Source organism: Boleophthalmus pectinirostris, unplaced genomic scaffold (assembly GCF_026225935.1).
Source record: "Boleophthalmus pectinirostris isolate CB_2022bp ecotype Guang Dong unplaced genomic scaffold, ASM2622593v1 HiC_scaffold_13, whole genome shotgun sequence".
NCBI lineage: Eukaryota > Metazoa > Chordata > Actinopteri > Gobiiformes > Gobiidae > Boleophthalmus > Boleophthalmus pectinirostris.
In genome coordinates, this window is record NW_026571036.1 from 9,619,290 (window position 1) to 9,636,408 (window position 17,119).

Genomic DNA, 17,119 nt, shown 5'->3' on the forward strand with positions numbered 1-17,119 from the left:
GGTTTTAACTAATGCAAGTTATACTCCGGGTTATTTACAGAGGCACAATTCTGTCTGGAGCTCTGTTACTCAAATTAGTCTTTAATCTGAGTTTTATTTAACAGAAACAACTAACTTAGCTAAAACTACAACCGGTGAGATGATTTTTTCTGTTAAACAAGTCCCTCTCAAATAATATTACAGTGTTGAAAATCAAACACCTCAGGCTCCTGAAAATGTGCCGTTTAAATTCATTTTGTCTGTTTTATTTTGAGTTTTCAGACAATCTTAACAGTTTTTTAGTAGTTATTGCTAATGTGTGCATTGTGTGATAATATTGAGAGACTTGCACACAATATTTTTCATTATTTTTACATCCAGTTTTAGCAGAAGATGAAGCAGCAGCTGTGGAGTTAGTAGTAAGAGAGAGAGAGACAGAGAGACTTTATTAAACCTGAGGAAAATGTAAGTTTTGTTGCAGCTTTTCAGTCATCTTTGTGTCTCAGTCCAAGATCTCAGTGCAGTTTCACAGGAGGACTGGTCAGGGAGGGTCAGGAGATCCGTGTCAGGGCAGCTTGAGGAGAGGAGGAGCCAAAAGTGTCCCTCCTCTGTGTCCTGCAGCATCACAGCGGCCTCCAGGGGGCACCAGGAGAACTCAACAGAGAAGGATTCACTATTCGTAGCATGTGGCACGTGCAGTAGTGCCTCAGGAGTAGATGTTTGAGCGCAGCAGCTTGTTCAGACTGCCAGATTAGTCCAGTGTTTGTGGATGGGATCAGACTGAGAACAGGTGTCTAACACTATTAACCTTGTACACTTTGCTTCTGCACCACCAAAGGGTCTGAGAGGAAGTCTGTAGGCCTGTGCGCAGCCTTCAGTCTGGAAACCTTCAGTCTGGAAGTGTACAGACTAGGGCTGAGTATCATTAAGAAGTGGCCAATGCAGTCTAAATCATGGATGTAATACTAAAAGTCTTTTTTAAACCACTTCTTGTGCAAAATTCATATGAAACACAAACATTTTAATCATCAAAACAGTGGAAATAGCAAATAAACAAGTTTCCTTCCTCTAAACAAGCAACAAAACTGCACCACTGTAACAACATAATTTTGTAAAATATAACAAAAAATACTGATATATATAAATTGGTGATATATCAATACAGCAGCCCACAATATCGATACTGTATCATCACATTAAACTATACGATATATCGGTATTTTGATATATTTGCACAATCCTAGTACAGGCCGGTGCACAACCATTAATCTGGTGAGGGAAACGGTACCAAGCCAGGCTAGCGCCACCTAGTGCCTCTGCTCAATTTCATTTCTCTCCAGCGACTAGGTCAAGAATCAGAATACACTAGACGGTTTGCAAGAACCCCGGAAGTGCAAGTCTGGACACCAGTCAGTCAGTGAAGAGCCATATATTCTGTGTTGTCAACGATTCTCGAGATCGAGCATTTAAAGCGGTGAATTTTATCAAGCGGAAAGATGTTATTGCCCTTCTTCCTGCGGGATTTGGGAAGAGCTTAATATACCAGTTAGCCCTGCTAGCGGCACATTACATACAACCCAAATAGCAGTAAATAGCAATATGGGACCTTTAAACTTGATGAAAAAGCACAAAATACCCAAATAACTAACAAACTACACACTCATTGTTGCACAGAACATAACTGAAAACCTGATATAGATTGCATCACTGTTATCGTATTGTAATGTCTTTCTCATTTCAGATTACATATATAACTCCATCCATTTTTGTTCCAGACGGTGATGAGATCCTGACCTATGAGGAGATGTCCCTGTATCACCAGCCGGCCAATCGGAAGCGCCCCATCGCCCTGATAGGTCCCACAAACAGCGGGTACGACGAGCTCCGCCGCAGGCTCCTGTCCATCGAACCAGAGAAATATGCTGTCGCTGTCCCTCGTGAGTCCTCCCGGTTCATTTAAATCATTTAAATCAGTCATGGTTCATACAAAATCTCAAAATGACAGTGACAGATTTTAAAACGTGAAAAAATGTGTTGTCGAATATTCCATTTATAATAGTTTGCGACATTTGAATAAGCTATTTTGAAACACTGATTTCAGTAGTTAAAGTGTGTACACCGTTTTAAACATTGGTGGAAGTACTCAGTTTTGTTACTTAAGTAAAAGTACAGATACCGGAGCAAAAAATACTCACAGTAAAGGTACCACATGAAAAAAATCTACTTAACTAAAAAGTACCTGTTTAAAAATGTACTTACAGTAAAAAGTACAAGTATTTCACACAGATTTTTAGATCTAATGAAGCTTTAAATGTAGTGATTTTTGAACATTTTTCTTGCTGTTTTTATTTGTATATTATTTGTTTGCTCAAACTATGAACATGTTAAAAACCCTCAGCCTTCTCCGCAGATCTTAAACAATGATAAAAAAAATACTTACTTACTTTTCAGTCCCCTTCAAAAAATGTAGTGGAGTAGAAATCTTTACTAAAGGTCCTACGTTTTCTTAAGGATACATGGAACTGAAACAAGGCAGACTAGAATATTTGCTGAATATTTTAAATGTGCACTGTGCCACTTTTCTGCTGAAGGTGCTCCACAAACTTGTCTCTAAGGAGATGATATTGCACAAATGTGAACTGATTTTAACCACAGAAGTGCAAAAAAATCACTTAATCCATGCGTTTCAGAGTGATGAATAATTAGGACCAATACCATCGCAATCTTTATGACAAAAAGTGCTCAAAATGGCACCTACAAATGGGAAACTGAAGCCCTTGAATACCCCGTTTGTGTTTAAATTCACATTTTCACATTTTTACCATTTTGATATTATGATGTAGACCAGACCTGGGCATTGTACAGCTCCCAGGACACATACTAGTTGACTGTGACTGTCCCGTTTAAGCAGATTTTATAATTTCTCCTCATGCATGGACTAAAGCTGCATTGCTTTTATTTTAGAGGTGGTCTTTTTTTTTTTTTTTTTAAATGACATTTTTTGTAAGGCAACCTCACTTTTTCATTGCTTAGTCATAACATGAACTCTTACCAGTCTTACCAGTGCATCAAAACAATCCTCTTTACTGCTTTTTATAAAGGAATACAATTAATATTCTGCAGAATTTAGTTAAGCAGTTTGGCCGTCCACAATATTTTCTGTTTCTCACATGGCCCCATAGAAATAATAGTTGCCCACTTCTGATGTAGACCGTACTTTGTCACTACAGGGTCATGAGTTATCAAAACCACCTAGTGCTTTTTTGTGTTGTAGACCAGGCTCATATTTTCAAACATTTCTTTCCAGACACGACCCGAAACCCCAGAATCCACGAGCGCAACGGCCGCGAGTACCATTTTGTGAACCGTGCGGCGTTTGAGGCCGACCTGGCGGCGGGGAAGTTCATCGAGTCTGGAGAATACGAGAAGAATCTGTATGGCACCAGCACCGACTCCGTGAGACACGTGGTCAACTCAGGAAAGATCTGCCTGCTGTGTCTGCACTCCAGGGTCAGTACTGTACACACAACTCGGAGTTCTGTGGGCGGGGATGAACTTCTGATCCACAAACAGGGATGGCGAGATTACCATATTTTCCGCAGTATTAGGCGCTCTGGATTATAAATCACACTGTCATTAAATGGTCTATTTTCGAACTTTCTTCACAAATAAACCGCACCGGACTTTAAAAGAAACACAACAGTTCGATGGGTCAGTGGGACTTTGTTTGTTTGTCGCGTTCACGGTGACTCTGGGCTTTGTTCAGTTGTGGCGTGTAGGGAGGGTGCTGTCTGGGACCGCTGGATTGTCGGATTGTGACTCAGTTCAGTTGTGTGTAGAAGTGGCACATTGCACTCGCTTTTTCGGTTCATTCCTCCGTTCCATTCCTCGTCGGCGTGGAGTGATAAGTGTGGCAGCGGGTGTTTGTTTGGCTGTCTGCTCTGTGTGTGTTTGCGTGCGCTGCGGGTGGTGCGGCTTTGTAGTTTACTGAAGTCGTGGATTCGTGTATATGGCGCACTGGATTGTGGGGCGCCCAGTCATTTTTTGATGGGGCTGGAGTCTTAAGAGCGCACCCAATAGCCCAGAAAATACAGTATATGAACAGATAATGAACCTTGTCATTGCTATAAATGATCAGTATGTTTTTAGAACTGGAATCCTGAATCGTCCTCTCTGAGATGTATCATTCTCTGTCAGTGCTTTTCAGCCTTTTTTGATTGACAACTCTTTCTTTGTGGAAAAGATTCAGTGGCACATAGTAGTGTAACAATATCCAAGTCTCACGATACGATATCTTCACGCTATGAACCTCACTGTACGATATTTATTGCGATATCGTGGGAAAGCTCATGATATGGTGGGGAGGCTCACGATTAGGGATGTAACAATATCCAAATCTCTCTGTACGATATTTTCACGATCCGCATCTCACAGTACGATATTTATTACGATATTTTGTAGAGGCAAACAAAAATGTGAAAATGCTACTTTTTTCCACTTAAAATGCCTTGACAAGACTTAATCCAAAGAACTAAGGCTTAAAAGTGCTTAGAACTGTTATTTCTTCTTGTAGTCTACACTGAAATGGAGCAAAGGATCATGGTCTATGTAGTTCCCTGTGCTAATGTTGCACCATAACTCTTAATTTAAGCAAAGAGACTTAATTTGATATATCGTGATGGTCCATGATATTATTATGAGAACTTTGACGATCTAGTATCACGATATTTGGGTTATTGTTACATCCCTAGTGGTACTCCATTCTCTTCACACTCAGACGTTTACTCAGGGCACCCAAATACCATTTTAATGCATGAAATAACTGTAAATTTCTTATTGCGTTAACTGGATTTTGTTCTTTTTTAGATTAGATTTTATAAGGACAGTTTGGTTCTGAACTTACAGACACTAAGTAATGGCAACATGTTCACGTATTTGTCTTACAGTCATTAAAAGTGCTGAGGACTTCCAACCTCAAGCCCTATGTCATCTATATTGCTCCTCCATCTCAGGAACGACTGCGCACCCTGCTGGCGGCAGAGGGGAAAACACCAAAGGTACACTGCTCTTCTGTATCACACACAGTATTTTGACAAGACTTCGCACTTAAGCTTTTGCTGCACAGTTTGGCAAATATTTTCATTTCATTAAACAATTTATCAGCACGACTCAGACATGGTTTATCAAAAATATTCTTGTTTCCTTCACTTGATGTCTCGTCTCTGTGCCTGTAGCCCGAGGAGCTGAAGGAGGTTCTGGAGAAGGCCCGTGACATGGGCAGACGTTTGGACACCTGTTTGACGCGTCTCTGGTGAACGTGGACCAGGAGCAGTCCTTCCACGAGCTGAGGCGCCTCATCGATCGTCTGGACACGGAGCCGCAGTGGGTCCCGACCTCGTGGCTCTGCTAGACTCACACTGCACTGTACTTGAATTACAGCATCACTAAAGCCCAGCACATTTCAAAGAAGGAAGAAACGAGAAATTTCGGCTTTCACTTTATAATAACTGCACCTTGATTCGTCTTAAAGCAGAACTATTATGCAAAATTGACTTTAAAGAGCGTTTAATCGTTATAATTGTCTCCAATCCGTGTATCATTCATTCATTCGTATTTCAAAATAAAACCAAAAATAAGAAAATGAAAAAAACAAAAATTTTCTTCATTATTTGTCTCCAAAACCAAAATGAAAAAACAGATAATGATTCTTTTTTTTCAGTTATCAATTAACCGATAAAGGCCGTTTCCCTTTTCCATGACTTAAACTGTGATGCCGGACTTTTGTGCTGCATACGGACTGAACCAGGACTAAACCAGGACTAAACTGGGACTAAGCCATTTTCAGTCCCGCTCTAGTCCCGGTCTCAGTCCTGGTCCTGTTCCTGGTCTCAGTTCTGGTATGGTCCCAGTCTTAGTCCCAGTCTCAGCCCTGGTCCTGGTCCTCGTCTCAGCCCCGGTCTCAATCACGGTCTGGTCCCGGTCTGGTCTCGGCCTGGTCCCAGCCTAGTCCCGGCCTGGTCCTGGTCTGGTCCCGATCTCAGTCCCGGTATCAGCCCTGGTCCTGGTTCTGGTCTGGTCCCAGTCTTAGTCTGGGTCTCAGTCACAATCCGGTCCTGGACTGGTCCCGGTCTCAGTCCCGATCTCGGTACTGGTCTGGTCCTGGTTCAGTCCTGGTTCAGTCCTGGTTCAGTCCTGGTTCAGTCCTGGTTCAGTACCGATCTGGTCCCAGTCTGGTCCCGGTCTGGTCCCAGTCTCAGGTTTGGTCTCAATCATGGTCTGGTCCCGATCTCAGTCCCGATCTCAGCCTCTATCACAGTGTGGTCCCGGTCTGGTCCCGGACCTGGTTCAGTCTGTATGCAAAAACAGGAAACACCTGTTATCCTGTTTTTTTCCATTATTCATTTAAACACAAACTCAAAAACTGAAAAACTAATCATTATCTGCTTTTCATTTTGGTTTTGGAGACAAATAATGAAGAAAATTTTAGTTTTTTTGTTTTGTTATTTTTGGTTTTATTTTGAAAAACGAAAGAATGAATGATAGCACGGATTACCTCCCCTTCTCATTTACCCTCTCGAAGTCACATTTAGAGTGATTTAGCTTGGATTCTCCCTGTACAACTAAATATTTCTGCATGTTTGAGTAATTTTTATACTCAAGACCTCAAAGTTTTGTTCCTCATGAAAGTCTTTCTTCGTGCTTTATTAAGATGAATTAAGGTGTAGTCATGATATAAAGTGTAACCCAAGACTGAATTTATCTTCTCCAACGAGGACCAAAAGGAAGTCGAGAAAAACTGTGTTAGTTTTTTTTACTTTTTAACTAAAAGTGTTGAAGGAGCAGGTGAACGTGACGGACTACGCTGCACTACGACGTCCGCTGATGAAGACGAGGAACGATTATGGGATTATTTGTCATGTTTATACTGTTCGTGTGTCTGTGCTTTTCCCAGATTTCCAAAAAAGTGTCATTCGACCAAATAGAAAACCATATCACCTATTTATATTTGTACATATGTTTTGTTTTGGCCCTAAACCTAAAATATGTTTCTGTGGACTTTAAATATTGGTTAAAGGGCTTTTTATTTTTAAGTGTGTAGTAAACAAACCAAAAGGACATTTCAGAAAACTGTTCATGTCTTCCAATGAAACCTGCTGTTACACCGTTGTCAGTATTATCTGTGTTGTTGACACGAACCTCAAGTATTTCTCTTCTTTTTTTTGTTTGTTTTGTTGTTTCAAATTATGCAACTTCACCATTTAGTCATAACATTGTGATTCAAATATCTCAAAAAAGTACAAAACAGTAGTATTTGTGAGTGCTTATACTTACAAATACTAAATAATATCTGTATTTGCGGCTCTGTCAGGAGTACCCAGCTGGAGCATAAGTCTGTTGTCCAGGTTTTAAGGGTCAGTTTATTTTGAGGAAACGTCAATCAGAAATTAACTAAATATCCATTTTATTTATAATTATTGTGATGTTGATTAATCACAAAAACACTGAATGTGATGCTCGGGTTGTTTCTAGTGGTTTTCCATGAAGCTAAAGTGAAAACCTGGCTTATTTGGTTAAACCCACTTTTATTTCCAGGGTTCCCACAGTCATGGAGAAACTGGAAAAGTCATGGAAATTGAAAATGTAATTTTCCAGTCATAGAATAATGTAAATCCAATGAAAGTTTTGGAAAAGTCATGGAATTTTAGTGTCTCTGTCACACAACTACAGCATTTTGTTAAGTATCATTAGACTATTATGATTATTTCTGAACGTTTGCGCCTTTTGTTTAAAAGAGACAACAATAAATGCACTGACAGTATTTTGAATGTTAAAAAACTATAAAACCAAACCATAAGGTGAGTGGAAAGGGTTCACGTATCATATTTAGCTCTAAAAGTCTGATAAATTCTACACATGTAGGTGCTGTAAATCCATCCATCCATTTTCTTCCGCTTATCTGGGGCCGGGTCGCGGGGGCAGCAGTCTAAGCAGGGACTCCCAGACTTCCTTCACCCCAGACACTTCCTCCAGGTCCTCCAGGGGGGCCCTGAGGCGTTCCCTGGCCAGCCCAGAGACATAGTTCCTCCAACGTGTCCTGGGTCTCCTCCTGGTGGGTCATGCTCGGAACACCTCCTGAGTAAGGCGCACAGGAGGCATCCGGAACAGATGCCCGAGCCTCCTCAGCTGCTCCTCTCGACGTGGAGGAGCAGAGGCTCTACTCCGAGCTCCTCCCGTGTGACTGAGCTCCTCACCCTATCTCGAAGTGAGCGTCCAGCCACCCTGCGGAGGAAACTCATTTCTTCCGCTTGTATCCGCGATCTTGTCCTTTCGATCATTACCCAAATCTCATGACCATTTAACCCAATGTTAAAGTTAAATTTGATGTGTTGGTTCTCGCGACAATTATCCAATCAGAAAGCAGAATGAGCCTCGTGTGAATCTTCCCTTGGGTTGCCAGTTTCAATACTGAATCCAGTTTACAATCATAATCACACTTTTTATTCAGTGACAATTCAGATCAGAGAGACATTTTAGGTTTAAACACTCTTTGATTTTAGCATTTAAACTGGCAACGCAAATAAGAGATTTGTGTGAGGATAATCGTCTTGAGAACCCAAATGCCAAATGAAAAGATAAACAACTGATAAGTTAGTTTTTATGGATCATTTGTACGTATCATGTGATTGTGAATATGTGAACAAAACACATATTCAGTTTTTCCAATCTCATGTTGTTTGGTCACAGTGTTATGTCTGACTGGGGTGTATCTGCTGCTGTTTCTACTGTAAATATTTCTTCCTGTGTAGCATTTGGTTTCTTTGTGTCATGTCTTAGTCTACGCAGGGTCTGAAGCACAACTGTGTAAATAAATACAAGTGTAATGTGAAGCGAATGCGGTGCTTCGTTCGTGTTCTGTTCTGTTTATGTCGTATGAGTGTTAAACTAACAGAGCGCAGAGAGTTATTTGAGGCAAGGAGAGAGATGTAGCAACGAAGCGTGAAGAAACGAGACTCATTTTAGAAGAAAGACATTATAGCAAGCAATAACAAGAAAGACATACAGTATTTTCAAACATTTCGTTAAAGAGGAATATTACTTAATACATTTTTGTTGTTTGTTTGTTTGTAAACCACAGTATTGATATAAAACGGCTCATCACAGAATTGAAATTGGACAGTTTGATCACCATTTATAGTTTCCTTTTATTGTTAAAATGTATTGTTTAAATGCTTTTTTATATATACTTAAGTTTTTGATGCTCTGAGTCTCCCTTCCCTTTGCTCTCCATGCTAAGTCACTCCCCCATCATCCTGCACATCACATCAGGTTTGTGAAGTTGTAGTGTACAGTTTTGTATATTTGTATTCCTATATTGCCATAGAAGTAAGTAAGTTAGTTGTAAGTAATATATATATATATATATATATATATATATATATATATATAGTAGGCTCAAGCGTCGTGCAGTGATGTGGTTGTTGTATTGGACCGTTGTGGTGAAGAGTGAGCTGACTTGATTGAAAGGCAAAGCTCTCGATTTACCTCTCAGTCGTTGATGACCAGAAGGAAAAGATCGCGGATACAAGCAATCGAAATGAGTTTTCTCTGCAAGGTGACTGGGTGCTTCCTTAGAGATAGGGTGAGGAGCTCAGTTAAACGGGAGGAGCTCGGAGTAGAGCCGCTGCTCCTCCATGTCAAGAGGTGGCTCTGGATGGTGTTCTGAGCATGTTTCACCGGGAGGAGGCCACGAGGAAGACCCAGGACACATTGGAGACACTCTGGACTGGTCTGGGAACACTTTTGGGTCCCCCTGGAGGAGCTGAAGGAAGTGTCCAGGGTGCAGGAAGTCTGGGAGTCCCTGCTTAGACTGCTGCCCCCGCGACCCTGCCCCGGACGAGCAGAAGAAAATGGATGGATAAATGGACATAGTAGGCTGTTATAAGTTCCAATAGTAACTCACATCACCTAAACAAATGCTTTATAGGTGTTTGATTCTTTAATTTTGACTTAATTTGGTGGGATATTACCTGTTGTAAATAGACAATAAGTCATTTGTGAAGAAAATGTACAAAACAAATTGCAGGAGGTCGACTTCTATTTTAGAGAGATCTATTTTGATGACAACACACTGGGAGAATTCTGTACCAAACCTTTAACACAATTTATACACACGTCCAAATTCTGACAGATTAACATTATTTCCATAAAATAAAGGGATTTTTTTTTACATTTTTATTTGTCAAATAATCATTTCTGTGGTTGATAAATAACAGATATGAAATTCCCTAATGTGATGTCAAGATTTCCAACCAGGATGTACAATTTGAAATCTGATGGATCTTCTTAAGTGCGTTTTAGTGAAATTAGTTGTCCAACCTGTCACTTAAAAAATACAACTTCAAGTTCACTTCATTTCAGTTACATAACACGTTTATTTTTGATGAAATGCTCAGTCTTGGTCATGTACACTCCATGTTTTACACTAATTCAGGACAAATCAAAAATACATACAGGTTTGGTTCAACGGTAAACAACGTCCTCCACAGAGGTTTAAACCTTAAGTCATATTTGTACTCTACTCCAACCACTCCACCACGTTTTTACAGCATGCAATGGCTTTATATAGAGATATGTACAACTTTATTCACACAAAATAATCATCTTTACTGCCAAGGCATGAGTGACAAGTTGCAATTTCTTAAAGGAGACGTATTATGCTAGATTTACTTTTTTTTTTGCACATTTTAACCAGTTTTATGTCATCAAAAACATACTTTGAGTTGTGTTTCGTTCAATTTATGCAAGTTTATATGAGTAATCCCACATATTTAGTCATTCTCCTGACACAAAAAGAGCTTGTTTTTGTTTTTAAAGTCCATAAACTTAAACCAAACTTATTCTTATGATTAAACTACTCAGCTATTCAACTTACTTCCATGTTTTCAGCTGTTTACTTACAGCTTTTAGCCTTGTTTTTAGGATTTAATGATAATTTGAAGCCACTTGAATGTACTAAGATGAAAAAATACGCAACTCCAGACATGTCTTCGATGACAAACAACAAAAATCAGGTGCAAAAAAGTATTTTTGCATTTAACACATCTCCTTTAAGTTCTTTAAAGGTCCTATATTGCGCTAAATTGACTCCTGTGAGCTTTAAGTCGTGTTATAATGTTGTTACCTCCTAAAAACAGACCTGGAGTTACACCTTACGACGTCATCAAGTAATGGTTTTAAAGTTAACACACTATTTTTTAGCAATTTTCACGTCACAAGGTGGAATTAAGTGCGTTTGAGAAAAGAAAACAGCCTAAATAAGCAGGATTTCTGTGTTAAACATGTGTAAATGAAACAAAACACAACTCCAGGTCTGTTTGCAATTAAGAAACAACATTAAATTAGATGAAAAATGTGCGTAATACAGCTCCTTTAAGTTGTAAAATTACAGTGACAATGTTTCCAACACAATAAATCACACATTCAAACACAGACACGAAAACAACTTCCATCAGGGTGAGTGAGAAGACATGAATGTGGCCCGCGAGGCACAGAATAAATATTGTAGCGGCGACGAGGTGCACGGTTTTTATTCGAAGAGCAGGTCCTCGTCAGCCTCCTCCGTCAGCATGTTGGCCGGCTCCGCGATCGGGCCGAGCTTAGCCAAACGAGCCGCGATCTCCTTCTCCGTCTTCTCCCTCAGCTGCTTCTTCTTCTCCTGGATTTTCTTCAGCCTGAGCACAAAGAGTCACACTGGGTTATATCCTGCATTAAGCTTGTGAAGTTTTAGTCTTGTTATAATGTTGTTTCCTCATCACAGACAGACCAGGACTAAACCAGGACTAAACCAGCTCTAAATCAGGTCTAAATCAGGTCTAAACCAGGACTAAAGCAGAACTGAACCAGGACTAAACCAGGACTAAACCAGGACTAAACCAGCACTGAACCAGCACTGAACCAGGTCTAAACCAGGACTGAACCAGGACTAAAGCAGAACTGAACCAGGACTAAACCAGGTCTAAACCAGGACTGAACCAGGACTAAAGCAGAACTGAACCAGGACTGAACCAGGTCTAAACCAGGACTGAAACAGGTTTAAACCAGGACTCAACCAGGTCTAAAACAGAACTGAACCAGGTCTAAACCAGGTCTAAACCAGGACTAAACCAGGACTAAACCAGGACTGAACCAGAACTAAACCAGGACTACACCAGGATAAAACCAGGACTGAACCAGGTCTAAACCAGGTCTAAACCAGGACTAAACCAGGACTAAACCAGGACTGAACCAGGACTGAACCAGGACTAAACCAGGACTAAACCAGGACTACACCAGGATAAAACCAGGACTGAACCAGGTCTAAACCAGGTCTAAACCAGGACTAAACCAGGACTAAATGTATGGCTTGTGACTATAAAGTCCAAATCAGTTCTTTCTGGTCAGATTGTGTTAAAAGACAACTCAGATTAAAGTCTAATTTAAGTAACAGAGCTTCAGACAGAGCAGCGATTACAGTTATATCACATTTAAATCTATCAGAAAATGACTTAAAAGTAGTGAAATTATCTTGCTGCATGGACAGATCATTTTACTTGACAAGTTATCTTAAAATTAACCACCTCTAGACTAGAATGAAGCATCTCAGAACTAGTAAGTAAATAGTAAATCTGAAAACAACTTGAATAACCTGGTATAAGTTTTAAAATCTTGGCCAGATCAGAGAAATTTGCGGTGTAATTAATTTGAAAAAAGTCAAAAAAAAAGACCAAAGGGTGGATTTCTCGTTCTCAAACCTGTGCCTAATAAACTCAGTACCTGTAAAACTCCTCTCGTTCCCGCTCATCCAGCTCTGTGATGATGTAGGTGAGTGTGCGGTCGATCCTGGGAATGATCACTGCAAAGGAACACCACACGATAAACCCTGCACTTCACGACTGTAAGTACTGCAGTATTTTTATGTTAAATGAAGTACCGTGTTCAATAGCATTCACACGCCGGTTGGTGATCTTTATGGCCTCGTCCAGAGTCACAAAAGAAGTCTGTAAAGTAAGATTATACAGATATTCACGATTATACAGATATTTGTTGCACTGTCTGCCTATGACCTCTCGTATAAAGCAGAGATTTCATATTTTATTTATTACTTATTTTTCTATTTTATTTTGACTTGTACATTTATATCTGTCTCTTGCTGTCTTTTTTGCTACGTATGTCAAATTTATTGTTACCATTTCTATTTTTTGCTCTTTGTTATTACATTATATTGTGATGTGTGAGCTACTGTGTCCAAATAATTTCCCTTCTAGATCAATAAAGTTTGTCTAAGATGTTTAAAAGGAGGGTATGTAGCCCAAGCAGTTACTGGTTTAAAGGTCTTGTTACACAACATTGACTCTCATGTGCAGGGGTGTCAAACTCAAATTCACAGAGGCCGAAATTAAAAACAGGGACTAAGCCGTGGGCCAAACTAAATATTTATTTAAAATTTTCAACAACATCTGCAGGTTTTCTCTTCTTTCGAGATATGTAATGTTAAACTTTTTCTTATTAAAATAAATGTTTAATAATAGTTTTGCTTAAACATTGATTCCAGAACAAATAAAATATAAAATAATAACTAAATTTAAAATAAATAATGTATCTATAGCCTATCTGTAGAAGATGGGCCAGCTCTAAAACATGTTTGATACGATGTCGCGGGCCAAATTTAACCCCTGGGCCTGAGTTTGACATGTCTGCTCATGAACTTTAAGCGATGTTATAATGTTACCTCATCAAAAACATATAAGGAGTTGTATTTTTGTTTTTGTTTTTTTCATTTACACTTGTTTGATTAATCCTGGTTTATTAATCTGTTTACATCTCCAAACCTCAAAATGCTCTGTTCAACCTTGTAATGTCCATGTAGTGGTAATTTTCAAATTACCAGCTACCTTTTAAATTTAGTTCAGAAGCGATGGGCAATTCTAGGACTGAAATCATGCATGAACTGCCCCCCCACGTCTGAACAGCCCCCACAGTGGAGTGTTTTAAGTCTCGTCTTAAGACCCACTTTTATTCTCTGGCTTTTAACACCGCGTGAGTAGTGTATTCCTCTGTGTATTTTATTTATTTTTATTGTACTTTATCGGTTTTACTTATTTATTGCTATTCTATGGTTTTGCTCTCATTTTATTTTACTGGTTTTATCAATTTAAGACGAGTATGATTAAATCTGAGAGTTTATTGTATCATTATATTATTGTTGCTGTTGTTATTAGTATGTATTTGTGCAGCACTTTGGAAACTGTTTGTGTAATGTGCTCTATAAAAAAAAATATATATATAGTGGATTGGATTAAAAACACAATGGAGCGCTTCCTGTACTACCACATGACATCACAAGGTGGAACAGAGCGTTTTCAGTTTAAGAGAAGAACCTAAATACGCAGGATTTGTGAGTTAAACATGTGTGAATGAAACAAAACACAACTCCATGTGTCTTTGTGACGAGGATTTTTTAATGCAGCCTAAATTTGCACATTTCTAGCTGAACCTCTGAAGCAACCAACAGCGCTAATGAGTGCAAAAGAGCGCCCCCTACCTGTAAAGAGGCCAACTCCACGAGCAGCTCCACGGCACGGGCATAGTTCCTCTTCAACCGGGACAACTGCTCTCCTCCTCGGGCCAAACCAGTCAACTCATAACCTACAAACACAAAGGAAGTGGTGTTAGAATGGTATTAAAAAGTTACGATACTTTGCAGCTGAGGCGTGACTTACTGTCCCCTCCCTCCTGGTAGTGCTCGAAAACAGGCAGAGTAACACCTAATTGCAAAAACAAGTTATAAAAATGAATATATTGTATGTGTAGATGAAGTTAAAATGTAGTTTAAATTCACACCTGCAACGTTGTCCTTCTTGGCTCGGACTTTCACTTGGGCTTTGTTGACATTCTGGATGATAGTAGTGCTGAGAAAAAGAGTATTACATTACAAATTAAAATGTTGTCTAATTTAAAATATGGATTGAAAGTAGCTATTGTGCTCCCACTCCAAGTACAAAACATAAAAATGGCAGCAGCAGTTACAAAGACAATGCCTGTGTAAGGTGGAAGTAGCCAGACAAAAAAAACAATAGCTGATTAAATTAAAGGGAAGGTCATTTGAGGCCAGTCTGGTGAAGTTTAGTGGATTTTTAAAACACAACTACTACATTTAATGACAAAATTTTGATAACTGTATGTTACACAGTATACTATACCTATTAGTATTTCGTAATATTGAAGTTACATAAGTTCTGCTTCTCGTCATCTCTTTCAACATCTGTCAGACTATGTTCAAATGTATTGAAGTTTTTGTATATTTGATTTTTTTGGGGCCTCTGTAAGTTATAAGCCTTGTCCTGGAAATCTCTCTAAACCTCCCCTACAGGAGCTCCACAGACTAAACAGCTGTGTCATATCTCACCTAAAGTCTCCAGCAGCAAACTTGGCCTCAGCCAAAGAGAAGGCCGCCTCCCTCATCACCTCTCCCATTTTGGTCTTTGTCTGAGAAAAGATTCAAATAAACATCAGCTTTATTTACGCAGCAAGTTCACAGTGTGCATATACACAAATTAGACTTATAATAAAGTAATAATAATGTATTAGACGTAAATAGAGGTTTTCCAGATGCTCCAAGTCACTTTACAATTTGGTGCATTATTCATTTACTTCACACTCATGGTGGTAAGCTACACACGGTATCCCCAGGTTTGACTACCCCAAATTTAAGACTTTTTTAAGGCCTTTTTAAGACGACTTAAATGAAAATTAAGACCAACATCGCATCCATTATGCGGGCGAAAAACACCAGATCCAATTCTAATAATGACGAACCAACTACTATACCTAGAATCTAAGAGCCTCTATGGATTAAACCAACACTTCCCCATGATCCATCCAACATCTTCCTCCACTCTACTGATTATTTACTCATTGCTGCCAGCGCCAGAAACCAAAGTATTGTTTGTGCAGACTCCAAATTAGAAGTTCATCCATGTTACATGATTTGACATTGTTTTTTTTCCCCCTCCCTCCATTTAACATTGCATTGCAGCCTAGTGGAGTATACAAAAAATAGGTTAGTGAAATTTAAGACCTTTGTGGAAAAAATAAGACTTGGACAACATCATTTAAGACTTTTTAAGGCCTTAATTTAGGAACATGAACTTTAAGACCTTTTTAAGACCCCGCGGCTGCCGTGCCACAGGTGTCTTGTGGAAGTTTTTTACAATGAACTATGGCCACAAAGTGAACAGGTAAACTAACGGTCATTGTTTACATGTGTACAAGTTACTGACTTCGATGATTTTGCGTAGAATCTGACGGAAACGCATGGAGAGGGCGTCAGACTTCTTCTTGAGCAGGTTGCGTCCCGTCTGAGCCCCTTTCAGACGAGCCTTCATAATGGTCTGAGCCCTGGGAACACACAGCAATACTTAGAACTTTGTATGATTGAAAAAAAATGCCTTTCAGTCACTCTGCAGTCATCTCTGCCTCTCAAACCTCTCAAAATGTACTCCATAATCTGCAGTGTAACAGTCATCAGCCTCTCCTTCATCCTCTCCACCCTTTTACAAGTCACTATTCTATACTTCTCAAAGTGTAAACCCTAAAGTTTCATTCTTTCTTTCAGTATCCATTCATTCACTCAAGGCTGACAACTCACAGCAGGCTGATGGGCAATCACATGATAAAATATAGGATGTTCCTCTTTTATAACATACTACTAGTGCAGGAACCAAACCAGGACTTCCTATTAACTATTAAGACAACAAACACACTGTAAACCGCGTTATTTTACATTAATTAAGGTGTAATAAGTAAATGTTAGCCGTGAGAAGCTAAGCAGCAAGCAGCTTACATTCTAGAGGGGAATACGTCGATCCTGTCTTTCCCCGACATCTTCTTGTCCTTTGGTCGAAAATACAACGATCACGACTAAAATAATCTAACTCTAAATATAAATACGTACTCCTAACATATAGATCTAAACATGCGATCGATAAATATGAGTGTTTTGTGCAGGATTAGGCGCATAGATGGATGTTCGTGATGTGTCCTGTTCCGCGACGCTGATCAGCTGATGTGGTCACGTGACAGCGCCGGAGACGAAGCCCTC

The 17,119-nt window shown here is 39.5% G+C and overlaps 2 protein-coding genes across 2 annotated transcripts in view; one reads left to right on the top strand and one right to left on the bottom strand.

The window, feature by feature from the left end:
* The window catches only part of pals1b (protein associated with LIN7 1, MAGUK p55 family member b), a 31,426-nt gene extending 22,510 nt beyond the window's left edge, over positions 1 to 8,916 (top strand). The window contains 5 exon segments of the mRNA XM_055149711.1: positions 1,755 to 1,916; positions 3,287 to 3,489; positions 4,926 to 5,036; positions 5,214 to 5,253; positions 5,256 to 8,916. Of these exon segments, the coding sequence (XP_055005686.1) occupies positions 1,755 to 1,916; positions 3,287 to 3,489; positions 4,926 to 5,036; positions 5,214 to 5,253; positions 5,256 to 5,389 (650 nt within the window). The 3' untranslated portion in view covers positions 5,390 to 8,916.
* A 1,472-nt stretch (positions 8,917 to 10,388) lies between these two features.
* Positions 10,389 to 17,100, bottom strand: atp6v1d (ATPase H+ transporting V1 subunit D). Its single transcript, XM_020929312.2, has 9 exons — positions 16,862 to 17,100; positions 16,299 to 16,416; positions 15,425 to 15,504; positions 14,860 to 14,927; positions 14,739 to 14,783; positions 14,561 to 14,664; positions 12,950 to 13,016; positions 12,793 to 12,871; positions 10,389 to 11,711 (listed from the first exon to the last, which is right to left on the bottom strand). Exons 1-9 carry the CDS (start codon positions 16,900 to 16,902, stop codon positions 11,567 to 11,569), a joined length of 747 nt encoding a protein of 248 aa, XP_020784971.1. The 5' UTR covers positions 16,903 to 17,100; the 3' UTR covers positions 10,389 to 11,566.
* Positions 17,101 to 17,119: the final 19 nt, after the last annotated feature.